The sequence below is a fragment of the Ooceraea biroi genome, chromosome 9, assembly GCF_003672135.1.
Source record: "Ooceraea biroi isolate clonal line C1 chromosome 9, Obir_v5.4, whole genome shotgun sequence".
Lineage (NCBI taxonomy): Eukaryota > Metazoa > Arthropoda > Insecta > Hymenoptera > Formicidae > Ooceraea > Ooceraea biroi.
The window spans coordinates 9,650,352-9,670,837 of record NC_039514.1 but is presented as its reverse complement, the minus strand read 5'-3'; the positions used below and the strand labels follow the sequence as shown (position 1 = coordinate 9,670,837).

At 45.8% G+C, this 20,486-nt stretch overlaps 2 protein-coding genes across 15 annotated transcripts in view; both read right to left on the bottom strand.

Annotated features, from left to right (window-relative positions):
* Positions 1–43: 43 nt before the first annotated feature.
* LOC105284679 (PI-PLC X domain-containing protein 1) lies at positions 44–4,072 on the bottom strand. The gene is made up of 7 exons (XM_011348367.3): positions 3,664–4,072; positions 2,770–2,983; positions 2,254–2,508; positions 1,711–1,919; positions 966–1,170; positions 578–848; positions 44–473 (listed from the first exon to the last, which is right to left on the bottom strand). Exons 2-7 carry the CDS (start codon positions 2,855–2,857, stop codon positions 233–235), a joined length of 1,269 nt encoding a protein of 422 aa, XP_011346669.1. The 5' UTR covers positions 2,858–2,983; positions 3,664–4,072; the 3' UTR covers positions 44–232.
* A 1,519-nt stretch (positions 4,073–5,591) lies between these two features.
* LOC105284680 (insulin receptor) overlaps positions 5,592–20,486 on the bottom strand; it is a 69,365-nt gene continuing 54,470 nt past the window's right edge. For all 14 annotated transcript variants that reach the window (XM_011348382.2, XM_011348377.2, XM_011348379.3 and 11 more), the window contains exon 10: positions 5,592–20,416. In XM_011348382.2, the coding sequence (XP_011346684.1) occupies positions 17,381–20,416 (3,036 nt within the window). In that variant the 3' untranslated portion in view covers positions 5,592–17,380. The remainder of the gene's footprint in view (positions 20,417–20,486) is intronic.

Here is a 20,486-nt window from a genome sequence, read left to right as displayed (position 1 = left end):
TACCATCTTTTCGAATATCGACTCATCACACGACTCACTTCTCTTGTCCGAGAATATAAAATTTATTGATATTAATACAATGTAACTATACGGAACTCGTAAAACTGAGATATAATAATATATTAAGTACTATTTGCGTATAACTTGTTAATTAACACACTTTGAACTACTCGATTGTGATCCAACGGGTTTTGGTTTTTACGTTTCCACGGATTCTCGGGCGGGAAAACTCTCAGCAGAGCGTATTCCGCCTCTCGTTCCACTCGATCGCGGTCTCGACGATGCCGGACGAACGGACAAAGTCCACGGCGACGATGTTGGCGGTATGTTGCCATTTGCTGTTGTACCAGTTCGTAACATTAATATTGATCTTGTCCGCCATTTGGCGGATGCTTCCGAGGCGATTCAGGATCACATCCCACGTGTTGGGCGTCAGTTCTGCCATCGCCGACCTAGGTACCGATCTAGGACGCCTAGAAACGAAAAGCGATCAGCGAAGAGTACTCGGAGAGAACGCAAAACAGACGTTTTAGAAGATTCTAATAATTTAGGGAAGTTTAAATTAAATTTCGCACACCCGTAACTCTCCATTTCGATGCGATTCAGGTAGTTGAACAGATCCTCGATGGTCCTGACGTTTCCCCACTGGTGCGTCACGCAGGGCCACACGCTCTCGTAGCGGCTAACCACGCGTTTCTCGTCGTAGCCGATTATCAGCCTCTTCCCCGTCGTCCAGATCGTGTTCAGCGTGCTGGTCCATCCGTAGCCCTTCGGCAGGTAATAGCCGGCGAATTGCTTCTCAAGGAACGCGACGAAGTCATGATGCACTCCGAGATCTTTCCCGAAACCTGGTAGCATTATTAACGCGTTAGTAAATGAACGATGAGGTTGATTAATCGAACAAATTTTCCGTGATAGCTACTAGTCCAATAATTATTAGATGATTAATCAAGGTCAATTCTTACCAACTGGGAACTCCTGGACATCGAATATCACGATCTCATCCGTGTTGTCGAGGAAGGTCTTCACCTGATTCACGACGTTTCGCATGGGGACGGACTTGAACATTCCGTGATTGGCCCACCATACCGCGTCGGTGTTTGGGTAGCGGCCGACCCGGATGTCCAGGTACCGAATCCCATAGATCAGCTGCGCGAGTACGTCCACGTCCTGCGGGGTTAATTATCCTGACGATTAGCAGCAACGGTTATTCCATAATTCAGACTTACAAGGGAACTAACACAACTGTCCCTCACCGATTTCGATGGGCTTTGGATATGTTGTAGAGCATCGAAAAATATTAGACCCCTATTTTTTTTTAGCTGCGTATCTCAACGTTTAGGGGTTGAAACAGCCCCTCGAAGATAATGAATTTTTTCATTTTTAGCGAATATCTTTGAAAATATAAGATATATGAAAAAATGTTTTGTACAAAAGTTTTATAGTATTTTATACTCTTTACAACGGTGTATTCACATTTTTCGAAAATGTCAAATTTTTTAATTTACCCCTATCTTCGAGGGGCTGTTTCAACCCCTAAACGTTGAGATACGCAGCTAAAAAAAAATAGGGGTCTAATATTTTTCGATGCTCTACAACATATCCAAAGCCCATCAAAATCGGTGAGGGACAGTTGTGTTAGTTCCCTTGTTAGTGTTCCAACTGTGGCGCTTTGGTGAATCACGCGGTCAAATGACTATTGCAGCATACCTGCGTTATGACGTATCTCTCAACGAAGTTCTCGAAGTTCGCTCGTTCGTGTATCGCGTACGATGCGGAATCGTGGGTGCCTGGCAGAAACACCCTACTCATTGGCAGTGATCCCAGAATGTCTCTTCTCTCCGCCATCCAACGAGGCTGCGTCCGTAGACAGTTCGTCAATCTTATCGTACTATTCCTCAGCCAGGCAACGTGGTATTCTATTAAATAGGCAGAATTAATTTTTTTCTAGCAATTTGAATATTTCCAATCTATTATTACAAAAACTATCACGAGAAAGAAAGAAACGCTGGATAAAAAAGAGAAGAGGGAATAACTAAATCAAGTTTTTTCGTTCTTCCAGAAAATTCGACTTTCTACTTTTCTTTTAAGAAAAAATCCAGGTGGTATAGATCTGCGAAAGAATTATTTTATAATTATCCTCGGATTACTATATGGGACGCCGGCGATCGTCCGCAGCTTTTACGCGCGAGGTATGTGCTTGATAAGCAGCTTAATGAATCGACGTAACACCGCGATATTGCACATACATACGTAGGCATTGTTGAACGAACGTGAGACTCGACGTGGGAACGAACGTGGCTTGCAATCCGGTCCTCCTGATACCGCTCGGCGCGTTCGGTACCAGGGTGTAAATTGGCTCGAGGTCGCTCGTCGGCTCGCCCGTGTACAGAGCTATCGTGTCACTCGGTCGATACTTTGCGTGATTCCAATAGATCTCGATCTCTCGTATCACTTTGGTGGACATTATGGGCGAGATAATCAGGCCGACGTGCGCGCGTTGGAAGTCTGAAAAGGCAATAAAAATTTTTCTGTCCATCGAAAACCGTCCGGCAAAAGTCTTGTTTCGTCAACGTGTCAATGATGTTCATCGAAACTCGAGTGATCTTGTCATCTATAAATCCGCAGTAAGTTTAGAAAAAAAAATCATGTAGCGATCACAGCTCTAGCTTACCAATCATTTGCTGATAATGCATTATGCGTATAGTTAGGTAAACGATGCGTCTCTCTAATCGATCGTAAAATATCGTAAAAGATTTTACGACTCACCATCTCCTGTCTCCGGATCGCAGAATCCCCTGGTCGAGACAGCGATCGTCAGCAAGGAGAAGAGCGCGAGAATCGCGAGCAGCTTCATCTTCGTCTATTCACGAGTTATATGCGAAATTCGTCGTTAGAAAGATGCATCCGCCTCTGCAGGACGTTGACATTCCTCCTCGTGCCGCCTCAATCGTCGTCTCGACTCTTTCCGCGAAGCTGCAAACTGTCGCGAGAGACGTCGGCCTTCAACTTTGACCCGACTCGATTCCTCGTTGCATGACGAACACGATTCGGATCTAAGAAGCTATCGCGTCGCGGAGAAACTTACGCACGAGTTTTCTAAATTAACTGTAACTGCCTATTTTTTAAACTCAAATCAATGGATCAACGATGCATCAGACAGTCAAGCGCAATTCGACCGATTGATTTAAAGGGTTGACCTAAAGTACTTCTGCGGTGAGTAGCAATTTGAGTACTCTACAAGTAGGAGGAGGTACTGCAAATATCTCGACGAGTACTAATATTTGTATCGGTACTCCAGAAGTACTCGCAGTAGGTACTACAAATATTGATTCTAGAAGTATTCTTCATCTAAGTATACCGTAAATACCTCTGACTAGGGATGGGCGATGTCGGGAAAAACAATCGATTATTGAATAATCGCTTGTCCAGATAACCGATTACGCATGATTGATTATTTCTTAAACGAATAAGAACAATAATAACATTGAATAATTGATTAATCGAAATAAAAAACATCGCCGAAAATAATCTATTATCTATCGAAGATCGATGCATCGAGACAACGTCGCCCATCCCTACCTCTGACTCTGTGGAGGCAAACTGTTAATACAGTGATAACACAAGTTTCATAAAATAATGACGATAGAAGAATCTACTAACGTTTGCATCGGCTGCGACGCGATGAGAATAATCGATCGACCGAACAGTGTGATCGCTGTCTTTCCGCGTAGAATGTCCTTCTGTACGGATTCGTCACGCTGTACTCCTCTCTCTCTCCGTTGATGAATCGCGACTGATCGCCGCACGTGCGATCGAATCGTGAGTCCAGGCGCAAGTTCAAGAACGGCAGTGAAGGCGACGACGACGACGGCGGCGACGGGAAAGATCCGAGACGAGTTTCCGAGGAAACAACGACGTCGGTAAGATCGCCAACGTCGGCCAGTTTGCCGTTTCTATCCCACATCGGCCGATCGCGAGCTTATCTCTCCCGCTCTCGTTTTTTCATTACTTTTAATTGCCGTGACGCGTTCGTCGTCGTTCTTGAGAGGCGAGGGTCATAAACTTGGAGCGCGATCTAGATCGCTGGACCAGGAGGCGCAGGGGACAGGCGGAAAGTTACGCAACACGTCGCGACGCGGTTTTCCCGCGTGCCGACGTGACGCCGAGAGGATCTCGATGATCATTCCCCGGATAGCCAGTCCCCCCCGGCTGTCCTTCAGCCATCGAGCGGTCGTACCCTTCGCGATCCCTGCCATCTCTGCTCTTCTCCATCTTGGCAATGATCCGCCAAGTCAGACGTCCCGTCGCAAAGCGTTGCCGTCGGCCGACCGACCGTGCGTGCGTGCGTGAGTGAGTAATTGCGTGCGTGAAACTATGCAGCGCAATTCGGTATCACGCAACTTCCACGACTACGCGGCCCGTCCGTCTCGAGCAGCCCACAATGTTTCTTTCGGCAAGAATGTTTCTCTTTCTCGGAAGTAGCGCGTGGATGCGAACGGGGTGAATTGGACGGGAATCGCAGCGGTGGTATAATTAAAGACCGCTGACAGCCCCCGAGATCCGGCAGGAGGGGCGCGGCCGGCTGAGTGTCAAAGGAACTCGAAAAGGGAAGACGTAAGAGTGAAACGTGGAAGAAGGATCAAGTGACAGGTAGGCAGAATGGAAAAAAGAGAAGAAAAGGAGATGGAAGGAAGAACGAAAGGAACCAAGAAGAACAGCCTGGAGTCATCGAAGGAATCATGCGAGCGGAGTTGGAGCCTCGCTCCATTACGGGCGCGATGATGAAAAGATACACGCGAGAGATAATGACGCAAGAGAGACGCGTATCCGCTGATAAAAGTCAGCCAATTTTGGAAGCGACGGTTCGGGGAGCACGTTAATCATGTGCATCTACAAGAAAGGAAAATATTTGTTACCTACCTGCTGACTGGCGGCTGGTTTCGACGAGATCGACGAGGCGTCGGCACGGGGAGGCGCGGGAACGACCTTCGTCGTGGAATACCTTCACACGCGCGCACGGAGCTGTATAAAGAGAAATAATCCCGGCTCTTTTATCAGCGACGTCGGTCGGTCGCCGATGTTGGGAACACGCACGTAGAAAATGAAAGCGGAAACGGGGGCACACGAGAGCGCGTTGGCTCGGCTTGTCCCACTTACGTAAAAGAATCGCTGCGTAGAGAGAACGTTATTCATTTCCGCCGCTGAGAGATCGTTGTCGGATGACGCGTGCGATTGTATTGTATATCGCGAAAACCCAGGATGTTGTAAATAGTTTGCCTCGCCGGCGATAGAAATCAAACAAAATGCGATTACATTAAGATTGATTACATAGTAAATTGTTCCATGCCAAAATTCTCATTAAATTTATGCAAAACACGATATCATCAAGGAACATCACACATCGCGCAATTCGTCGCAAAAAATTCGACAAACGTTGCTTCATTTCCTGATTATCTCTCTGGTATCGCACTGAAATGTTCGCAAACCGTTGATTTTTCTGTCGCGATAATAACAACGTTGCGTGAGCAACAACTCGGAATCGGCAATAAAAGGCGGGTGGCAGAAGGCGACAGAATGAATGTCTGAAATTCTAATAAATAACCGCTTTAATACATGATTACAGAATAATTACAAATCAAAATCGTATCGTGTCTTGGAAAAATATAACGGCGTCGAGATGACGACGGCGTCGTTACGCGGACGCGCGTCGTTATGACGACTCGCGAGATCATCTTACATGGAAAGTGAGTGAAAGAGGACTCGAGGGAGGTACGCACACACATTATGTCCTCGAGAGAGGGTTTTTCTTTTCTCATCATCTTCGTTTATTTTACAAAACTGAAAAAAAAAGAAAACTTCTTGCGAGAGTAACAAACGTTTTGGCTTATGTGACTAGTTGTAATACTTAGCGGCAATACTAAATTAGTGCAGTATAAGTATACGCGTATATACATGCATGCATATATATATATATATATATACACACATACATTTCTTTACAGCGTGCGATACCGCGAGAAGCCGCGCGGAATCCGCGACGTTCGCGGGAGCGATCTCGCAGCTTCCGCTCCAGAAGCCGGTAATCCTTCCTGTCGTGGCTTAAGAGACGCTCCGTCATGAGCTCTCTTTCTCTCTCTCTTTTTTCTTCCAGAAGCGTAGACGGTATGTGGTTCGCATGTGGGGAAACGCTGAGAAAATGCTCGGGAAATGTTTCTCGAGTTTCCCGGAGAGCGTCGATTCGAGATTAACACGCGGGAGAGGACGAGCAGCCGCGCGAACGGAATCAAGATTAATCTCGTCTCTCGTGCACTTTTGCCACGCGATTGTTCAAGTTTCTACGATGCATATACATATTGCATCTTCTTCTTTCAAAAAATTGCGTGTGCAACCTGTTTTCGTCCTGTCCGGATTACGCACGTCGAACGGATTCATCGGACCGATTCCATCCAGGCGCATGTATCGACGCTCGCCTCGAAAAAACGGCGAATAATTTATAACTTACGGGATCACGTTAAACTACGTTTAAGACAATGTTCATAGTCTCTCTCTCGTGGAAGACGCGGTATATGGCAGGATTCTCCTTTTTTTTCCTCCATTCTTTTTTTCACTTTTCATTTTGATTAGGAATAAAATCTCTCTTTCTTTAATGCAGCCCGCGATTTCTCTGGCTTTCCTCGTCGCCGAGAGACCGAGCGTGCCGTGCACGCTCGTTCTCTCTTCCCGTGTCCCTCGCGTTCTCGACTTTTATTACTGTAACATGTCACGTAAGGAGCAATTCATACGTAACCGGAAAACCACGAAGGCCTGCCGTGTAAATGCTGCGTGTTCTATCCGCTCGGGACACTCTCGGACAATAAATGCGTTTATTTCCTAAATGAGAAGAGAATCCGCACGGATCGGATCCTGAATGGTACCAATTGTGTGCACGTCGCGAGGAGATGAGGAATATGCCGGTGTACGCTATAAATCACATGTGGATTTTAATAAATAATTGATTAACGCGAGAAAAATTACGAGGACGAAAGTTTATAGCCGCTCAATGCGCGGAATCTCTTCCTTCGAGAGATCTACGGTCTCCGTTTACGTCGGGTAGATTCGCTGTAAATCTTTACCGACGTCCCGTGTGGACAAGAAATCATCGTAAACCTGCGCGCGTAAAAGCTAAACGAGAAGTCTGACAGATTCGTAAATCAGCTCGTAAGGGCTCTTACATATCATTATTCAGTTTTACAATCGAGCGAGCGAGGTAACAGACATCGGAATTTTCGTTTCGGATCTGAAAATAAAAAGGAAAACGAGCTCGTCTCTCTTCGCTTTGCAAACTGAAACATTTCGCATGCTATTGTTTTGCTTGAAAAAAAGTTAAATATTTGCGTGAATAAATACTTTTATCATTTGAAAAATTGATAAGAGTACTTGAGATCTCGTAATCAGATTCGTGTATACTTATTTTTGTGTGCGATGCCACGCGGTAAAAATAACGAAACATTGCAACACGAAGACCGGCATTCGGCGATGATGAAATCGATTTCTTGAATTCTTAGAATTCGACATTCGCAAGTCGATCGACAAGAAAATTTTCTACGGACAGGCGACCCGTGCGATTGCGTCTCTTTCGTCCTCGCATTTTACTGTACAAGTCCAATTCTATTTAAGATCGATCTCTCGTTGAACCGCGTTTAAAGCCATCGTGTACATCCCATGAATGAAGAAACATATATTCGTATACAACGTAGAATATTATTTTTCTAATAATTATTTCGCGTGATTTTGTCGGCGGGAGTAACAGTAGAAATCGAAGGGCGAAACTCGATCTGAAGAAATGCGCGATGCACATGTGAACTTCCATGAGCAATGAGTCTTCTACGGGTCGTCTCAGGAAACACTGAAAGCGCTGAATCTCACTTCTCTAATTATTTACGCCTGAATTTTCCTGAAGCGCCGGAATTATCGTTACACGACGAAAGCTGAGTATTCTGTCCGTTAGCTTATAATCAACTTTCCATTGCAGAGAATTAATAAATCGATTTATAAATCTCTGCCGTCTACAATCGAAAGATATAAATATTAGTATTAAAATAGAGCAAAACCGCACAAGTTTAAAGGAGAAAATTCGCACGAGAACATTATTCCGCTCTCCGATACTATTCCGATATGTACATGGAAAATCCATAGCCTAGAATAATATTATAATTTATAATTATATTAATTATAATATAATATTATAATTATGCATATTAGAGCTGTATCATAATTCATAATATTAAAATTCCCGCTGCAGACGGGAAATACATATTACGCCATTGGCCGCGTAATTCTCAATGAAGTCCAGCACGTGTAACGATAACTGATTTTGAAGTCCTGCATAATTGCGTATCGATCATTTCACAGTTCCCCGCAGTGAACGTCACGAAATTCATTTATGAGCCATAACGCGTGCATCGACTCGTGCTTCGCATAGCGTTTGCGGAATACGTTATACCATCAGGATAGCCTGCAGGTAGTAATTCCACCGCGTGCTCCGCCAACGGTTTCATCGATGCGAAGAGGAAAAACCGTCGGACACGACGGCGGTGACGACGACGGCTAATTTAAAGCTAAAGTCTTCAGTATCAGTCCATTAGTATTCTCATGCATCTGCAACTGTATGTATAGTATATGTACATTGGTACGTGATCCGCGCGATCGGTACCGCGATTGGAACGGTGATCAATCGGAACTGCTAATGATCAAACGCCTCTCAGAATCCGATCGCCGAACCGGATCTCGAGGACGCTCGTGACAACAAAAAATTCGACGTTCATCACGCTCGACACAGACTATATATGCACGTGTGAATCAATCAACGTGAAATACAACAGACTCGGCAGTTTAAAACGGTAGGGAGAGCATTGCTTCGGCGAGAACGCCTTTCTCCATCTTTATCTGTCAAGTTTCTCGACTGCGGTAAATATGTATTCAGTGCAACCGTTTTTGATATCGGAGCATGGAGTAAAATTTGGTAAACATGGAGTGTAGAAAAAGCGGTGAACAACAACAGTCTTTGTTGAACGGATTTGATTCTCACGGTTCATACAGTAAAGATGTACCTTCAAAAATATCTGTCTAATTTGCAGATTCGAAACGATCGATAAAGAGTTGCTCACGTTTACTGCACCAAGAATCCGAACGAGCTTAAGAATAATGGCAGTTTGTGTACGTTTGTCGTTTTACAGTGCATACATCGTCGATACGAGCGCAATAATACAGATTTCATCTTCAATCGATTCTCGCAGATGCAGTTAGTCACGGCGTTTTCTCGGAATGGTCACACGGCATCCCAAGGTTTCTTAGTGTGGATGTAATCCAAAACCCCAATTCGAGAACGGCGTTATTGATAGCGTTCCGATTAATATCGCGCGCATGTTGAACTTAAGCCTATGTTAAAGTCATACGTACTTGAATCATACGCCATTAATCCACTAATCGAGCGGAGTGCTGTACAAACGCGTAACGTGTCGCGACATTTACGATCTAGAACGAAGTTTCTTTCTTTTTTTTTAATAAATACTTCTTAAAGATTTCGTCTTACCCGGCACGTCGAAACGGTTAAGATAACGTCGCGCGCGGACTTTTGTTTGAATTAACGAATAGAACGTATGGATTGAATGGAAAGTCCATGCCGACTTCCTTGCCAAAATTCGAACATAAAACTCGACTTAGCAATTAAGAATTAATACAAAGGCATAAGTCGCTTTGCGTGTAAAGCTTGCCGAAAAAATTTTCCGGTAATGCAAAACAATTAATTCTTAATGCAGAATTTTGCATTTGAATTTTGCTAAGAGATCAGCATGAACTTTTCGGTCAAACCAAATAGTTACAACAAATGTTTATTGTCCTGGTGTACAATTTAATATCGCTTTGGACAATTGTAAATTTTCTTTTAATTATTTTAAATATGTCCTTTTTCTTCTTCAGAATTTCAATTTCCTTTTGATTTTATTTGCGCCGTTTACTGATTATCGAATCCAATCTTTCTGCGACAAATTATGCGATACCTGAACATCGAAACGACTAACGTAATCAAGAAGCATATGTAATTGTCCAACAACTGTTTGCTGTGTGCGATATTTTAGAATTGTTTTGCTATTCGAGTTGTATATCGTGGAACATTTTCGATCTGTGTTTTGATTTGGTTGTCATCAACTTTGATCAGCTGTTCTGAGCGTGGTGCATTGTCGTGCCAAAAATCACCAGCAGGAAATTTCGCAAACCACTTTCCGCACATTCGTTCGCTTACAGAATCCTCTCCATACACCGCATAAATCTTTTTTCGAGTTAGAGTTGCATTCTTGCGTCTATTTTAAAGTAAAAGAGCGTAGGATGCCAAAATGCACGTTATTTTTATCCAGTTTTGAATTGATGCCAAATACCCGAAACGCAACCAATCTTTTTAAAATGCGCGTCGGTTTGTTATTTGTCAAATTTTACCGCTTGAAGTCATTTGAATAAGATTAGCACATTTCAGTAAAATAGACACGTCTATTTCCATCCGGAATCATCTTTTGCAGAAAACGGAACGAACTTTCCGTTTAACTTAATATTTTTGGTATTTTCATACTCATTCATTGCTAAGTAGCGCAATTTAATTAATTATATTAAACACCAATTTCCTCATTATCCTGCTAATATTTTTCCAATGTTAAAAAAACTTACTGCTAGACTCCTTCCTCTTTGAGGTTCTATGATATGTTCATTTGAAGCAATTTTTATCAATATCACATCCTTAAGAGGACTTAACGGTGAGTTGGGGAGGATTTTGAATATCGCACCACGCATCATCTTATACTCGGTTTATCTCATGAGCGACTTATGCCTTTAATTCACCATATCAATAGATTTCATCAAGTCTACCTTTGGACTTGGACCAATATGCCATTCTATTGAAGAAGAAGAAGAAAAAGAACGTCACGCGCGACGATCGATTAAATGCGCGGAGTAAATACTCGCGCCAGGTTTACGTCCCTACTTGTGCGTGAATATGCGTACAGCGTACATTAATAAAAACAATGAAATACATATGTGTTAACATGTTAATCGGTAACGTTAGTTAGTCAGTGATTGGACCACTCGAGACTCGTAGTCAATTACGGATTAATAAATGAATCGGTTAATCCACTAAATAGGCCGCGCTCCCTGAAATAATACTAGATACGGGATCTGACCGAGCGATCGTGCTACGATATTTATCCCGATATTATCCCGGTTACGGTATTATCAAGAAATGTAGGGGACGGCGGTCGACGATGATAAGGAGAAACGTTCCTTCTCATCTCTCGAACGTCGAAAAAAATCTCTTGATGCGATGAAAATCGCGTGCATGCGAATTCATCTCGAGGAGTCTTGTCGGGAAAAGATAATTAAGAGAATCCGAGAGAATTCTGACTGTCTATGAAACATAAACGAACACGCCGAGTCATTATATTAATATTGTTTGTTCGTGCAATCGATCACTTAGTCTCCCCCAAGGTTCTCTATATTTATTATATGTACAGAGTACATTGATGTACGTTCGTATATACACGCGCTAGTGCGAGGAGCTCGGATACACATCCGAACCCTTTTCTAATTCTGTACAATGTAGAAAACATCAGCCGCAACGGTATCACCGACTTTTCGCGAGGAACAAGTTCAATGTACAAGAAACGAGGTTTGCAACGGGCCGAAGAACGCGATGCATGCCTTCTGCGTTCCATCGTGTTTCACGAACGAGCGGTTTCCGAGTGGAATTGCATTGGATCATGATCGCAACTGAGAGGTCCAGATATCAGAAGCACACTATGTATTTCGTCGCGTGAGAACTCCTTCGCGTGAGGCGGCGATTCGATTGCGACCCGCGATTGCTTGGATTGCGATTGTGCTCTTTGCAAAATTCGGCTTCGCCGATCGAGAGAGATGGAGTCCGCGTTCGAATAAATATCCTCCTTTTATTACTAGGCACATCGACTAGCCGATCGAATAGAATAATTTTATTCACGCCATTCCGGTGAAACGGAGCGCGAAGCGGGAAAAACGCGCGTGTCCAAGCGAGTTGTTCCGAGCTAACGGCGACAGGGAATTACTCTCATTGCACGTGAAAAAAACATTAGAATTTTAACCGCGATTTTGCCGAGTGGAGGATAAACTGCGAGAAATTTTAAATCGTTCGTATCCGGTGATCGCGAAAGACCCAGCTCCCCTAAAAAATCTCAATATTCCAGTATGGTGACGTATGCGGGACGTGATTAATCGTGTTTTACGAGATTGACTAGGTGCGCGACTCGCCTGTATCCTTCAAGGAACAAATGTAACGGTCGCAGAAAGCGAGACGCGATCGGAGACGCTGACTCGACGCGAATCCTTAAATCGCACGACGATGATTCATTATCGCGACCGACGTTCTCCGATTCCTCGCTCGGTCGCCTCCTCCCGTTAAAGGATCTCCGTTTTTCATGAGTGGCGACTTTGCCAGCGCGACTCGGCGATGAACGAAGCGGCTTCGTCAAGCATAAAGAGCGTGAATAAAAAATACATCTGCACTTAACGGGTGTGAGTAAAGTCGAGCGATACCGGTCAAGCCGAGAGATACCGATACCGTAAGGACGACGATAACGTCACCACCTTTCCGATACCCGATTCCGAAGAAACTCTTTTTCGGTCAGGAAAGAGAATCCGAAGTCGCGGCGTGTCTTCCTCCAAGTTCGATATTCCCGTTCTTACGACTCGAGACACGCTCGAAGTAATAACGAAGGAGGACAAACGAATGGGGCGCGGAATACTTTACGGATGAGAAAGAGACGAAGAGTGAAGCGAAGAGCGAGGCGAGGAACGAAACTCCGTGTGTACGGCACTTGTTACTGTGGCTCGTGATGCATCGCGGAAGCGCGGCAGGTGCTTGTTTGCTTGCTTCTCTCACGGAAAGGAGAGACAGGAACACGGAGAGATGCAGCGATATGAACTACTTCTAAGACCCTGATGATTATTTATGGTGAGCCTTCTTCTCCTTCATGGCGGGAGCAGTTCGCAGGAGGATGGAGAACGGTCGATATCGCGTTCCACCGTCTCAATTGCGAGCGCGATGTGCAAGCGCCTAAGCGTACAATATAACAAAATATATACCTATTTATATAAATGTATATATATATATATATATAATCTCTAGTAGAAATAAGTATGTGTACTTAAATATATACGTGTCATATATTACTTTCGTGGCGACGCTGCGGCGGGGACCGTGACGTTGCGATCGCATCGGGGGCGCAACATCGGCATCGTCATCAAGATCGTCGACTCAATTAATCGGGACAATTCTACGTTACACGTGGCACAAGTAATTTCCCCGAAGTCGAGAAACGCTATTCGTACCATTATGCGAAAACAATGAGGGCGATCGGGTGTGATACTCTGTATTGCGCTAACAATATTCTCTTCGAGAGCCTTAATTAGTAGATAGCATTACGCAAAATATCATAGTCCATCAGGCGATGCATCGATTGCTTGTGATTATTCAAGGTTCACGGAGTATCAATATGCCGTAATTACACCGTAATTATCGAGCGAGCGGTGTCTTCTCGGCGAACCGGAGGTTCCGGTGCGAACGTTGTCGCCGAGTACAGAAAACACCGAAATTCCGATGCTAGGCTTCCGAAACGTGTCTGTTCCTCGTCGAGGACGTTTGTTTCGGCCACGCGGTACTGCGCGAGCGTTTAAATATTATACTGAGCAGTTACGGTAAAATATAGTAGCGAGGATGCTAATAGTATTGCTATGGTGAACGCTGGCGATCGTCGCAAACGCGACGATCGAAGATACACGCGAACGTGTGGTGTGTAACGTTTGTTCGGTGCTCGGTGTATAAATACAGACTGTCGAGCGCATTATTTAAATAGTGATTTTTATTTAGCAGCTCGAGCGTCCCGGATTCAGCGAGGTAAAAGCACGAGCACGACGCGTGATTTTCCACGACTGTCAATTTAACTTGTCATTTAATCGAGTTTCGCGCGCAGGCTATCGCGAATTCTGTCTCGTGTGACAGGGCCTCTGTTGAAACGGACGAGACTTTAATATCGCGTAACGTTCGTACTTGCGGCGATGTCGGAAATCCAGCAGGTCAGCGGTTTCTCGAAATATGCAGAAATAAATGTGATACGCGCGCTGCAAAGCTCGCTTCGCGACAGCGACATTTGATCGCGTATATCACGAAACGCGTTCATTGAATATTCCCTTCCGTTTAATTCCTCATGGACGAGATATTCTAATAATGCAAAATTCGATAATTCTACAAGTTCGTCGCGCGCCAAGTCGTCACTCTTCAAGTACGACTCTGCGCGGATATATCTTTGATATTTACAGCGAGAGCTGTAAGCGTTGCGCTGTTGGAGATACTTGTTCCTACTTATAAACTTATCGCAATCTTACTCTTATGTGAATACGTCAAAGTTTGCGAGGAGGGCACGCGAGTCTTATGCAGCTACTAATCTGAGATATTTCTGCTACTATAAAAATGCTCGTCGCACGTGTCTTTGATACGGCGAAAGAGTCAGCCGCGAGCGAGGGCACGACGCTTTTCGGAGATAAAAATCGGACTCTATCAGTATACGCGCGGTTGTAATATACCAATCCTCCTATGAGAGCCGCGTACGAATCGTGCTGATTGTCGCGCTGGACAAAAGAGATTCAGCTGACGCGTTGCTGCGCCCCATGCTGGGCACGACAAAGCGGTACCGGGACGCGAAAACCGTAATCCGGTATTATTACACGGGGGAGCGATTCCAGTTGTCCCCGTTGCGGAATGCGTCGCAATTACGTCGGTCGTTATTACTAATTACCGCGCTCTCACCGAGGGGGATGCCGAGACGGGGGCGACGCGTGATAGCCCGGAAGCCTATTTCGCGTACCAGACCCGGAAGCGATTCCGCTCGCGTCCCCGTAACTTCCGAGCTTCCTCGAGTCCCGTGGCGTCGGTTGTTTCCATCCCATAAATCAAGGCTGGATTGCTTGAGAGAAACGCCATCGGCGGGATCAATCGCATCAGCCAGGCCCCCTTCTCGAGTTGGAACACGTCGCGGAGCGATCGACGAATTTTTCCAATTTTTACCGTATTAAAATATATCTCGAATTGATTCGCTGCATAGTTTACATCAGCATTTTTCTTCATTATCTTTTTTTTTCTCGTCGATCGGTGTTCGCGCGACGCGCAATCTTCTCTTCCCCCGTTTCCTACTCGACCGACGTGTTTTGAAACATCGCGTATTTCCTATTTTTCTAATTGTGCGACGCGTTCCGATACGCTCTCTCTCTCTTTTTTTTTTTCATCGCGTATGTACACTTGTTATTAAATATCGGAAGGTTTGCTGCTCCCTTGCCGGGACAACGGAGTATATACACGTGCGATAACTTTTATACTGTACAAATTATCCGATAACGCGAATACAATTAAAAAATTCGGTGTTATACTTTCTTTTGTCGTAAACATCTCTTTTCATCTACTATTTCTGTACATGTGAGACACCGTGATCTCTGTGAAACCCTCTCCAAGAGGTTTGGAAAGATTCTACAGGAGCGGAACGAATCTTGAAAGCTCTTCGAGGTCGTTTGCAACGTTTGCGCCAATACGGAACAAAAAGCAAACTTTTTAAATAAAGAAATAGCTTGCTTTAAAATTTAAATAACAGCGCAATTTTCCCGACTGCATTATGTATAAGGGGATTGCGTTAATATTGTTCCATCAATATTAAAATTAAATGCAATATTTCAAAAGCCATTCAAAGAAATGTAAACATTGAAGAAAAAAAAATAAAACGACAATACTGAGAAATGGCTTGCTTTGACGTTACAAGACACGCCGTTTCTGCAAAACTCTTCACAGAATAAAACCTCGACGTCTGACGAGATCCGTTCCAGCGATTTTCAACGTATTGCATCTGGTCTATCACCTAAGTTTGTCTCGTTATTACCTATCTACTGATTGTTCGCGACTCACTCAATTCTCAACGTTCTCAGGAAAAGTCTACGCAGTTTCGTTCAGAAATCCTGAACGCAAACGCTCGGCGTCTTTACGGCGTCCTTTGTGAGCTCTTCAAAGATTCACATTTGCCTTGTTCTTCTTATACATGCTACGCGTTCATCGTGAAGATGTGCATCTTGAATTGTATATGGACTTATTGCGAGATGATGATTATCTATAGAGGTACTTACTTCAAAGAAGAAACCTGTGACTTCTATTTACATACGTATGCGAGGATGAAGTTGCTGTCTTTTAAAACTCTCTCAATAAGTTATTACTTGTTATGGGGCTTACGCGCGCGCGTATTATATCCGGTTCTCCGTAAGCTACCGTTACGTGAAGCCGCGATTAAAACAGTAACTATTTACAACCTTGAGATTACACTGCGGCGCTTTGTGTTGCGGATACGTGTGTTTGCGACAAGGAACTCTGGTTTCTAGAAATCGTTCTCCTCTCCGGCTCTCCGCCCCGAGTTTAGCAATCCTGAAACAGCATTCCTCGAGCGACCGAGATAAGAAATGAAGTAAGACACGGAGTCTATTACACGCTCGCTGAAAGGGTGGACCAATTAATATGCATGTTCGTGCCGCGATCTAACGCGAGTTTCTCTCCTTGTTTTTCAGAATTATTTTTTTAACGAGAAACAATTCTAAACTTATTGTTCTTGCTTGCGTTCTATCTATATATTAAAAGACCAAAAGAATGCGATTTTATAATAATCCAGAAATAGTGAAATTCTTCAGTTATTGTAAAGTAACACGAATGACGTTCGGAAATGGCTGCTTCAAGACTCGCACGAAGAACAAAAGGAATAATCCCGAAAGGAACGAAGAGCTCTTTCATAGGAGAGAAGCCGCGCGACGTGCTCCGAAAAGCGAAACACGCCCGGATGCAAGTAGCTGCGGCTTCCGCTCAACGGGGGGACAGAAACGCTATGTGGCTACTTATCTATAATTGTTCAACTACTCGGCTTTCTACTGCGAACACCACTATCCTTCCCGACGCGCCGACTCGCAACAGCATCGTCGCGAGCCAATGCGACGGTTTCCCGCATCGCTGTCCACCGTCAAGATCTGATTACGTGTGGTCCGCAACGAGAGCAGAACACGAAAAGAAAAACAAAGAAAAGATACTCATCGCTATGCCGGCGAACAAACGAGCGAGCTAGTGAGCCGGCGACTTGGTAACATCTCTCACGTACTTTCCGTCCAATAATCTCGTCGGACCAACACTCGCGTATTGGACCTGAGTATTGTTTGTACACGTTACTATCTACAAGTCCTTCCCCGCACCAGATTTCGCGACCGGGGGGGCTTCGAGGGTTTTCGCTTGCCGCGAGTGACCGGCTGGGTCTCATCGATCGAGCGGCACGTCCTCGAAGTTACTCACGTTGCCAACATGCTGAAAGCCATTCTTAAAGATCCTGCCGCGGCTGGTGCTCGCCTTCATCTGATCGAGCAGCGTGACGTTATCTTCAAAGTCTTTGACCCATCGAGCAGTCTCGTTGCCCCAGTGGAAACGTATTGGCGCTGCGTGATGGTAGACTTTTTTGATGCCCAGGTTGCGTATCTCAGTACCCTCGTCCGAGTGGTAGAACGAGTTCTCGCAGAAATCCTGGCCCAGGAACGGCTCCAGCTCGGCGACGATCTCCATGAATGTGGGACGATCACTCGGTCGCCACTTGAAACACTTCTCCATGATCTTCTGTACAGTCTCGGGGCAGTTGCGCGGCGCGTTGAGTACTCCTTTGTGCAGTACGTGGTTTAACACCTCTTCGTTCGAGAGTCCCTGATATGGTATCTCGGCGAGGGTGAGGATCTCGAATAGCACCACGCCGAACGACCACACGTCCGAGTCGGACGTGAACACGCCGTCCGAGAGATTCTCAGGCGCCATCCAGCGTATTGGCAGCAATCCCTTCTTGCCGATCTTGTAATAGTCAGTCTCGTAGATGTCGCGCGCCATACCGAAGTCGCCGATCTTGCATACGAGATCTCTGGACACCATGCAGTTGCGCGCGGCCAGATCCCGATGTACGAACTTCTTCGACTCGAGATACGCCATGCCGTCCGCGATCTCTGCCGCCATCCGCATTATCCGCGACGCGTTCGGCACCATCTGGGTGTCGCGTATGCTTCGCAGATACGTCTTGAGGTCACCGTTCTCCATCAACTCCATGACGACATACGGCGGATTGCCGATCGACACCACGCCCATCAGCTTGACAATGTGAAACGTCGAGAAGTTCTTCATCACCGACGCCTCATTCAAGAACTCATTAATCTCACGCTGACTGCAATCGGCGGCGATGGTCTTGATGGCCACATACACGTCACCGTTCAACCGTCCCCGATACACCATGCCGAAGTTACCCATACCGAGTTCACACAGGACCTCCACCTTTTCTCGCGGCACTTCCCAGCTATCGACTACGTACTTGGTTTCGATGTAATCTGGATTCACACTGGCGAACAGTCGCTCTTGCGTCTTCTTACGCTGCTGATTCTTCAACAAGAGACACGCTATAATAGCACCGACGAGCAATATCATTAGAATTGTTGACACCGGTATTATCCACTTGGTGTTCGACAAACCGACGGAGAAGTGAATCGTGTCGCTGAAGGCGCCGTCGCCTGCCAACGACGTCGAACGCATTCTCAGGCTGTACCGGCCCGGACTGAGGTTCCTGATGTAGTGGCTGTGCTGCCGCCTGCCGCGATACGGTATGCATTCGGTGCTCTTTTTCGCGTCTTTCACGTCTAGATTCGTGTACTCAATCGTGTACGAGACGGTAAACGCGTTCGGGTTCTTCACCGGCTCCCAGACCACCTCGACTATCGTTTCGTTCGTCACATGGACTCTGACGCCGTGAATGTCATCCGCGTGTGGCTGTCTCTTCGTTCGCGCGTTCGCATATTGGATCGACGAGCACATGGCCGTGTCGTCGTCCACTTTCATGCCACACGCGGCGATCGTGATCGTGTATAGGGAGTAGTGATGCAGCTTCCGCAGGATGTACGAATTGTTCCGCGCGCTCACATTAAACATCACAGTGTACTCCGACGGCCGATTGATCGTGACGCTTGACGTCTCGTGCTGATGTTCATACGTCGACGTAGACGACAGGTTGTTCGCCAGGTCGTAGAACTTCTCCGGTGAGTTGTAACTGTTGAAGACGCAGTAGTCCCTCCAGCCAGGTGACTCGTAGCTGATCGTCATGTTCTCGTGGCAGAATATCCCAAACTGCTTGGAGATCGCGAGCTTCGCTGCCGCGTCTTTGGTACAACAGGTACCGGGAATCGAGATCAACGGCGTCTTGATAGTTACCTCGTGCGTTTCCTCCTTTTCAACTTCGTTGATCAGCGGCTCCGCGCAGTAATCCCGAGAGGCAACCAGGTCCTCGTCGTCCAGTCGTAATGTGTTGGTGATCAAGTAGTAGCCGATGGGGCCATTCGGGTACTCCGGCGAATTCCACTTGAGCAGGATCTCGCTGTCGCTTATCGCGACTGACGTCACGTTTGTCGGCATCGACGGTACCGCGCTCTTCGTCCAGAAGAAGATGATCTCCGACTGGCCCACTGGGCTCGTAAATGACTTCTTGTTCCTCGCCGTAAACGTCTTCACGTACGCGGCATACTTGGTGTACGGCTTCAGATTGGCAATGTGCTTGGTAACGGTCAGATTCCAAATTGGTATATCGACATCGACGATCTGCCAGGTGTTGTTGCCACACGCGTTCGCCTCATACGTTATGTTCTCGTTATCGGTCTCGATGTAGCTTAGCAGGTAGTTAAGCAGCTGCTGGCCCTCTGGCGGCTTGTAGCTGTCCCAAATCAGGTCCACGTGATCCGCGCCACGTTTCTTTACCGTAATATTGATGTTGACGATGTTGCAGGCGACTTTATCGCCGTTCGATTCCGGCTGTACCTCGAGATCAGTAAAATTCGTAATGTTCACCATCTGGCCGAATTGCTCGATCTTGGAGAGACAGAGCTTGGGATTATAGTGGAAGAACAATCGACCGTTCTCCATCGTGATCTTCTGCGATGGTGGGAACAGAGACGAGAGATTCGGATTGTCCAGCACCACTAGACTCGCGTTATTAATGTCCAGAGAATCGCCCTTGATCACTTTGAGTTTTTTGAAGAAACTCAACGACGTGATCGGGAATGAGTGCGTGATCTTCAAGTATTCAGTGATCTCCTCGATTTGACCGAACGCGTCCGCCAGCTCGTTCATGATGTTTGGATTCCCGTTCCTGATCTGGAACTCCAGGGCTCCCTTCACCACCGTGATGCCGCGAAAGCTCTGGGCGTCCGAAATGTGACGTATGATCGCGCCGTTGCCAATCTTGCGACACCGTCCTCTACAAACTCGGCAGGTTGTTGCCTGTAAGGAGAATAAAGAAGAAATCACTTGAAAGGTCGAAACGCGTGACTATCAGACGCGAAAAGAGGAG